Raw genomic sequence first — 9,158 nt, 5'->3', positions numbered from 1 at the left:
TTTACTGTATTAGTTTCTTATGCTATTGCATATTTACTGTATTAGTTCTTACGCTATGTTGTTGATGTATTTTGGACATTTTGCAATTAAAGCTTGGACAGTGGGACAAATTCTTACAGATCAAGATTGTAATCTTCAATCAGATGCAGATTCTGAAATAGAATCCAGGCATGAAATTTCAACAGCTTTTGAAGAACAACATAGCAAGAATTTGCGTAACGCTGTTTGGCCAGCAATACGTAGTTAACCTACCGATGTGGATTACCCTCATCTAATTTTATCGAGCTTTGAACTTGTGACCTTAAGAATTGCCTCAAGGTATACTAATTTTCGTTTTTGACATAGCGACACTGAATGAATTGATTATCTGGATTATACAGTTCATTCGCATTAAAAATGCAGTAGGAAATTCAAGCTGACCAATCACATGAACCCCTGTGATATCACAATTAACCACCTGCCGCATTGTCAAGGTTAATAGACTATAGTTCTTAATCAATAAAAAAGAATCAACAATTTATTACATACCTCACTGACAGAGGTCACGTTGTCTTTTAACCATACCATATCGCTCTACACGAAAATCCTCGATAAAAACCGTCAATATTGGATAAAATCTACACCCACTACCAAATCGTTCACTCCACAATCCTAATCATTATTATTTCGTTTAATAAAATTACTAATAACTGTTTTAAGTTGGCTTCCCACGGCCCGTGGTTTCACGGCTTGCGCAAACGCGCCGTGGGAAGTATGCCGCTCGTGCCGGCGCGGACTCGACTGTAAAGGCCAGTCGGATCGCCGTGCATCGGTAACTTCAAGAGCGCGCGGCCCGTGCAATAACGGACCGTGGGAAGCCACCATTACAACAATAAATCGTGTTTGAACTGGAAATTTGTCATTTAAACAAGTGCTTATTGCAATTGAGTTGACTGACTAGTTAATACCTAATCTTGGCTATTATATTGAGCTTTCACACCCTAAATTGCGTAATCGTGGTTTGAAAATAAAACCTGGACGTTAAATAAACTGTAAATTGTAATGGTTCTAAAAATTTTATATTTATTTAACTATTGGTACTCTAGCAATGACTGAGGACTAAACACGTATTTTGTTATTAATTAGATTATTAGGAATTACTTCAACTAGATACACAGAAATACGGAACAATATATATTTTTTTTATTAAGGGCTATTAGACCCCATTTTAACAACAGATTATTATGTACTTAATAAAGTGATTTTTGTCAAAAATCCATGCTTATATGAAAATTCATATTTCTATAGTTACTGAACGTATTTAGTTCATTTTGATGTATATTTTTCAATAAACAGTGTTACTTTATAGTCTTATTTTCTATCGTGCATTATCGTTTGTGCAGCTTCCGAATATAATTAGATATATTATTTTTCTTATACTTTCAATTCAATAAAAACTTGCTTACTGTTCTCACTCACTATTGTCCAGCACCGGATATTGGCGGGGGCAAACCGGGGCACCTTGCCCTGGGCGGCAGTCTCAAGGGGCGCCAAAATCATTATACGCGCCTAGCATCCAGCGCACGTTGTTCAATCCAACACCCATTTCAAAAAGAACACATCCTTAGTTGAATTTATGAATGATTTTTGAACGCTTCTCGTCTGTTTGTTTTTCCTGGTTATATATTTCCTACATTGAATTTTTATTAAAGGGTTCTTATTGTCCCGGTCACCAAAAATGCCACCCATTATATATTTGTGACCTTTTTTAACCATTTATCTTAAACGGTGAAGAGAGTGGACGCCACTATCAAGGCTATCGTCTTTGATATATTTATAGTAACTGAGTGAGAAGTACGATCATACTGCTGCCTTTCTTTATATATGAAAAAAAGTCAGTTAAGAAAAGGACGATTGGACGAAAAAGAAAAATCTATCAATCCTGCCAACTGCACAAACGCGAACAAACGTTGTTTCTATATTCTACAGTCGTTAATGCTACTGCATTTCTATGAATCTAGTTGAAACTTAAGTGTTTTTATTTTATTGCATAGCGTTTACACTATTGTACAATATTATATCTATGCAATAACAGAGGTTTGAACCTTTTGAATATTCATTGAGCTGAATTATAGTACAAAATTATTTGGAATTAGCATTACTGTAGCTTTAGTAACTATGTTACTATCTTACGAAATAGCTTGAAAACTGACAATACGCGATATAAAATCTTCATTCATATAATTGTTAACACATAGATCAAATATAAAGAAAAATTCCTTCGACCGGACAGGACTTGCGACCACGGTGTACCGTAACGTCGCTCCGTCAACTGAGCTACGAGTTGAGTTAGCAGGTCAACGAAATTCTTCCATGTGTCTGTTATACATGTTTGTGTTGAGTTTTTTTGGTTGTCAACGCCGTATCATTATTCAGATTTTATATAGCGCAGCGTCTAAAGGAAGCAAGGTACGGCGGCCCCTTAAGCTTAGAAATTGAAGAGAAAAACATTCCTAAATATATTTGCCGTTGCTTATAATGTCTTTAACTTTTTGTATCGATCGGGCGCTGTAATTCAGCGTGAAAAATTAACATTCAAATGTCTTATTCCCACTTATTCAAACGTAAAGTACAGTCAACTGAACTACGGCTTATTTTTTCAACTAGATCGGTAAGTTACCTTGTTAGGTTTTCGCGATTGTTACACGTTGACATTGTAACTGTTTTTCGGACTAAATCGCGTATAATTGCTTTTCAAACAAACCAATGTCTCGGGCGTTGTAAGATCCCGTGGCCACGACGGACTGATGTGAATTTATTTTTCAACAGTATTTTTAGGAAAAAAACTCGCGCTAGTTCAGTTAATCGAGCTCCATAGTTGAACAAGTGGTGACAATTTAACAAAATTTTGTTCAACGCAGCTTGTATAAGCGTTTTGCTAACTGTAGGGGCGCTGTCAACGAAGTGTCAAGGGAATTAATGGCGCGTGGCATCAGGCTATGGCTAAAAGGCGCGCCGCTCTCGTTAACAACTCCACGATGCGTCGCCAGATGCTGCGCAACGCGTTCGAGCGGGAGAACAGAAATCTCCATAGGAAAAAGACGGTCGCCACTTGAGTTACGATGTGGACTATGTGTAACCTGAAAACAATACATGTCTTTTTGATACGGAAATAATAACAACGTAGTTTCTTGAAGGTTTTCTTGCGAAGGAGTCTTGTAGGCACTATTTAAGTGTGCATGCTCGACCTCATCGTCGCTTTCCATAAGGTGATGTCGAGGTGAAATGTGCACTTTTCAAAAACGAAAAAAAAAAAATGGGGACAGGAGATGTTGGTCAAATGAAATGTTTTTTATGCGAAATGAATAAAATTGACTAATTTGTTTTTAATGCTGATAAACTCAGTTTCTTGTAAGAAATTTTTTATTGTATTGGACGAAAAGAATCGGGACAATAAAATGTTACTAATTTTGTATGAAAATTTTTTAAATTAAATTTGACCCACATTTGCTGCCCCGTTTTTTTTCATCCCTTGCACTGAAACTGAGTCAATCATCTCTAAATAATAAATTGCCAAATTTTATTAATTTTTATGGACAACTCACACTTGGCCAAATAATTATATTTTTATTCAATTACCTAAAAGGTAGTTTTAATATGTTATTTATAGCAGTTTTGTTATTTGTTAACTTATTGTCATCTCTTAGTGTAGGAAAACTAAAGCCTCTCTACAACTGTCATATTAAATGTATGGGAGCGTTTAATGTTAGATTTTGAATATTTCTAGTTTTATTTTTAAAAAGTTATTGATGTTGGTTTACTCATTAGATAACGTAATTTCGATATCAGTTTAAAGCTTTTTGATACCCCTTATATTTATGGAATGATCACCTGGTACCACTTAACGATTACACCCTGTATATGCGATACTATTATACTCTGACATTTCAACTTTGAAGGTGATTTTGAATGACATATTACAAACTAAATTACACTAAGTTTTAAAATGTAAAATTATTTTGACATAACACTTTCACTTTTACACGCGCGAAATGCAGTACAGTGTTGCGGAGTGCCTGAGTTACCCAAAACTCTCAGATCGCGCAAATGTCTTAGGAGCGGGGGTCTACTAACATTTGTCGCAGTTGAAATGTTAACAATAAAAAACGACATTCTATCGTGTTCAATCAAAACACTGCAACGTACAATAGTGCTTTATAATTTCATAACAACCAGAATCTTTCGGCTGTTAACGAGGGAAAAAAATTTATTCGTTTTTCAATAAAAAATCTTCCCAAAGTAAAATTATAATGGCTAGATAGGTTTCTTTAATATCTAATGTAGGTATATAACGGAAGTTAAATGTAGCTTTTTCTGTTATCAAAAAAACATACAAAAAATCGAATAATCCTTTACGCAGCATTTTTCAAAATGCTGTTTTTGATATTACATTATATTGGTTTGACACGGTAAATATGTTAAATGTCAAAAATAGGGTTACGTAAAAAGCTCACCTCCGAAGCACCGTCCGAGACCTTGGCAGCGTTTCCGGGCTCTCTTTGAACAGGAACCTTCTGATCCCCAGCACGTACGATTCGATGTACGCATCCCAATCGATGTTCTTTACGTTAAAGTCGAACGTCATACGATCGTCGGGCGACAGGGCAGCACACAGGGCTTGCACGTTGTCATCGGAAAATGCCCATTGGCGTGTCGTGAAGTATTCGAGGCAAGCCGCAGCCTTTTCCAATTTGTTTTGGATGCGCATCATCCTTGAATTTCAAAAATCACCTTTTTACATGTATTGCTACGATTGGTTTTGTCATATACAAGACTGCTTAGGTAACTGTGTCACTTATTCAAAGATCTGGGTGCCTACTATGAGCTTGTAAGGAATAAACTAGGCTTCACGCAGATTAAACTGCGTGGTAAAACTAAGCTGTTTGACATCGTATCATGACCTACACAAAGTTGAATGGGAATTGCATGGCACAGATGATAAGTTTTGTCTCTGACCAGATAAGGATAAAACAAAAGAGCGAGATAGAGCTATACTATCAATCATATAAAGAAGAAAAGATGGCTATACTACCCTGGACGCGTTTTGAAAGTAGGTAAAAACCGATTGTCAAAAACGGAGACATTGTATTTTCCAAAATAAATTTATTATTTGCTATACTTTTACAATTTGTCCTAAAAGAAAACTATAAGTCATTTTTCTTGCCATTATTATTGTAACGACATTGGTGAATTTGGAATTTGATTACGGAACACTCACATTTTGATTTAATTTTGCGGTATGCTCAAATTTGGCACTATTTAAAATTAACTTGACCATTTACACCAATAAAATTAAAAAGGTTGCTAGACTTAAATGTAATAAAACTTAAATCAAAAACGAAATCATTTTGGAACTGTGACAAAAAAACATTTTCCAAAAAAAAATAAGTCGGTGATTAACTTTTTTAGAATTGCTTATTTTGTCAGCTAACAGCAGCTTCAGTGTCATGGCAAATGGAATTTTTAAACAGTCAATGTATAATGCACGGAACCTGCCCAGTTTTTGTAAAGATATACATAGTCCGAATTTGGCAGGCACTTCAACTTTAGCTTTAGGATTGCAGTACGAGCTCATAGTAGCCTAGTTCATAAATTGTTACAAAATAAAGTAAGTTTGTATATGAACCGTATCTGACTGTCAACACATACCGGTATTCGACCTTAGACAACTTACATAGGTTTGTTCCCCGAAGCTCTCGAAGCTAGGTCAATTACAATAGCTGGTGCGCGATGTTGCAGCAATGACAGCACTCCATGTTTCAGTCGGTTGTTGGTGATGTCACCGCCCGGGTACCATACCACCTCGCCTGCGATGTATCAAAAGCATTTAACGGTGGGCTCCAGTTTAGGGTAAACTGCCAGAAATATTCTTTGTTTTAATATCAGTACTTAGTGAAGTCTTTGAAAAAGCTATGCAATAGATTTACTGGCTTTTTTGAAAAATACAATAATATTAAATGCTGACCAAAACAGCTTTCAGAAGGGCACATCGACAGTCACTGCTGCTTTCAAGTTAGTTAATAGTATTACCAAAAAATTGGATAATGGATAATTCTTTGACATGACCAAAGCGTTTGGTTCAGTGTCCCATGCTATAACTATTACACGAATGTGATTTTTACGGCATACGGGGCACAGCTCTCGCATAGTTGAACAGTTACATCAATGATAGACAGGAATGTGTAGAGGTGACAATGTTGACTCAGAAACGGGATACAAATAAATTTAGGTCAAAATCGTGGCAAATTAATATGGGTGTCCCTCAAGGAAGCGTCTTGGGCCCACTCTTATTTTTGATCTATATTAACGATCTTCCTGTAGTAACCAAGCATAAATGTATATTCTAAGCGGATGACATTTCCGTACTGGTTCCCAACGTTGACAGAAAACTTCATAAACAGTTACTGGTGTAATTGATTGGTTAAGATTGAACAATTATAATGTTAATTTCATCTCTTAATTTTAATTAATAAATTTTAAGAACTAAGGCAGGTAACTTCTGCAATGTAAACTCAAGGATTTCTTCTTCTTTCTCGAACAGAAATCCTTCTTTCTTGAATCTTATGTAAATAAATAAATATTAGACCACCCACATACGTTGCTCCGATTCCAAAGTAAATAACTAAAGCACTTTGTGTTATGGAAATCGTAAACAACGATGGTACCACAAGCACCAAGACCCGAGACGATATAGAAAAGTTAGGCTGGTTTCAGAGCAGTGCGCATTTATACGCGGACCGTCGCGCGGAGCACCGGAGCGGAATAACACGTGTGGCGCTAGAACGTTGTTTTACAGTGACGGGGATTGCTCCGTACAGAACCATATGTCGTTTTCTTATGGCAAGAGCATGAAATATACTCACTGAAAGGATGTTTTCGCATGTATTTGAAGCTGGTCTTGACAAAGCGCTGCCACGTAATGGGATTTTGTTGTCCTGTGCAACAGTTATACACGACCACGCCGTCACCCCTGTCAACAAACGACATTTTATTAGAAAATGATAATAATTAAAATAGCAATGATAATTCATTAGAACAAGCGAGTGCTTTAACAGAGTGCCGAGGCGGCACGATATTGACTTTTTTAATAGGTACTTCACCGGACCAACTTCAGCGATTACGCTGTAAATAGTTTTTTCATTCCTTTAGATAAAAGGTAATTCAAGTTTTCTCTTTTCGATTTTTTTCCTTCTCAGCGTTTGTGTACAGTTCTAAAATTTATCTAATAATTTATATGTGGAAACTTGTAATTGGCCATCAATATTTATTTTTTTAACTATTTATCATCGAGTATATAACCAGAAGTAGAGACGAAATAAGGGCCATCCATCACTGGCAATTCATCAGGAAAATGGGCCTTATATCACTTTTAACTATCAACTCTCGTTTGCGCTGAAATCAATTTGCAATGAAATAGTACAGCGCGAACAACTGACCTGTGTGTACGTCTCCGTATATTCCAAAAATATTGACGACCAATATGTGTACCAGTATGTGTGAAATGATTGGCCAATTGGAACGCAGATGTCACCGTAATGATATGGCAGAATAGTTTGCAAACAATTTAAATGACATTGCGTCTCTATTTCTGGTTATATACTCGATGTTTTCACCTCACTAGCTCGGAAAGGCTTTCTTTCTCATTGGGAATCTGCGCGCAAAAGCGTTTTTCCCACGCTAGCGTTCAAAAGGTGTTTGAAATTCGAACTTGACTGTGGGCCTGCACTAACTTTTCCTTACGACGCAAAAAAAAAACTGACACGTTCAACTACGCGATTTGTCGTACATTATTTATGTAATATAAATTCGCTGGTATGTTTATTCTTATTATATTGTTGACATTAAATTGACAACGATAACTAATTTTGTTTATTAAAACTGATTTGTTATAGTTCAAATGTTTTCCTTCATTTTAATAGCAGTAAAGCCTCCTTGTGAAAGAGTCAGTCCAGAGAAGTACTACCACCTTACCTATTTTTGCAGCCAAGCAGTAATGTCAGCATACTGTGTTACGGTTTTGAAGGGTAAGGGTGTTGGTGAAATTACATGCATATGGGACTTGTCAGCTTATGTCTCAGGGCGTCGGGCGTAGTGGCAGTGCCCCTCAGATCTTTGTGGTTTAAAGCTCTGAGTGGTACTCAATTGTTAGCGACAGGTGTGTCGCTTACCACCAGTCACACGACTTGTTAGTCTCGTCATTTAGTATTACAAAAAAAAATCTACCATTTTCCTCGCTATAGTGAGGTGAACAGTTGTGTTTCGCTTGGTAGCAAAGTTGTTTTGCGTCTCGTGGCATGAAACCCTCGCTACGCTTAGGATTCAATACAAGCACTCGTCAAACAAAAATTTTGCAGCATTACGTAACAAATAACTATTATTGCGACTGTTGGTGTTTCATACATAACGCATTTACCGTTTCAGACTCGTCCGCCACGCACAAACAATCATGAGGTTGATGACCGTGTCCACAGGCACAAGATCAGCTACGCGTGTCCCTGACCCCAACATCGTGCGGAAGATGCCCTTGCCTACCGCTGCGATGATACCATTAGGTCCATTCCAGTTGTCCACCCATCCTTGTACCGGCTCTCGGAGCGACGAGAGTACTGGAAAAATGTTACAGAAAATATTGACATACGACAATTTTTTTACTAGGCAAACTCAAACACACATAACAAATTACACTCAAACTCACGAGAGAAATAAATGTCACACAAATATTTCTCCCGGTCCGGGAATCGAACGTGGAACCTCTTCGTGGCAGTCCAGTACGGTAACCGTTTGGCCACGGGGGCACTTTATCATCAATGAAAATTATTTATTAATACAAATATCGAACACTTAGAAAAAATTCCTTCCACCCGGCCGGATTCGAACCAACGTCTTTTGGCAAACCGTGCAAGACGCCATGACGACTAAGCCACGGAACGAACCAGCGAACCTCTCGAATTTTTCTATGTGCTTGTTGTCAGAACCTTGCAATTGGCTTTCAATGACTTTTCACTCGTAACGCCATCTATGGGAAATCCACGAAAGCATTTCGTCACGCAGTTAGGTAACTTTACAGCTACCAGCTCTGGCTAGAGATGTCGCTATTAACTGTAATTAAATTTGTATTG

The 9,158-nt window shown here is 37.2% G+C and overlaps 1 protein-coding gene across 3 annotated transcripts in view; it reads right to left on the bottom strand.

Moving 5' to 3' along the window:
* Positions 1 to 350: 350 nt before the first annotated feature.
* LOC113232179 (putative fatty acyl-CoA reductase CG5065) overlaps positions 351 to 9,158 on the bottom strand; it is a 96,987-nt gene continuing 88,179 nt past the window's right edge. For all 3 annotated transcript variants that reach the window (XM_026466820.1, XM_026466818.1, XM_026466819.1), the window contains 5 exons: positions 8,453 to 8,645; positions 6,903 to 7,009; positions 5,714 to 5,846; positions 4,494 to 4,751; positions 351 to 3,119 (listed from right to left, as the gene is read on the bottom strand). In XM_026466820.1, coding sequence (XP_026322605.1) covers positions 2,972 to 3,119; positions 4,494 to 4,751; positions 5,714 to 5,846; positions 6,903 to 7,009; positions 8,453 to 8,645 — 839 coding nt within the window. In that variant the 3' untranslated portion in view covers positions 351 to 2,971. The remainder of the gene's footprint in view (positions 3,120 to 4,493; positions 4,752 to 5,713; positions 5,847 to 6,902; positions 7,010 to 8,452; positions 8,646 to 9,158) is intronic.

Source organism: Hyposmocoma kahamanoa, unplaced genomic scaffold (assembly GCF_003589595.1).
Source record: "Hyposmocoma kahamanoa isolate Upper Pololo Valley unplaced genomic scaffold, ASM358959v1 67, whole genome shotgun sequence".
NCBI lineage: Eukaryota > Metazoa > Arthropoda > Insecta > Lepidoptera > Cosmopterigidae > Hyposmocoma > Hyposmocoma kahamanoa.
Note: the sequence above shows the minus strand (reverse complement) of the source record. Positions and strands in the feature narration are given on the sequence as shown.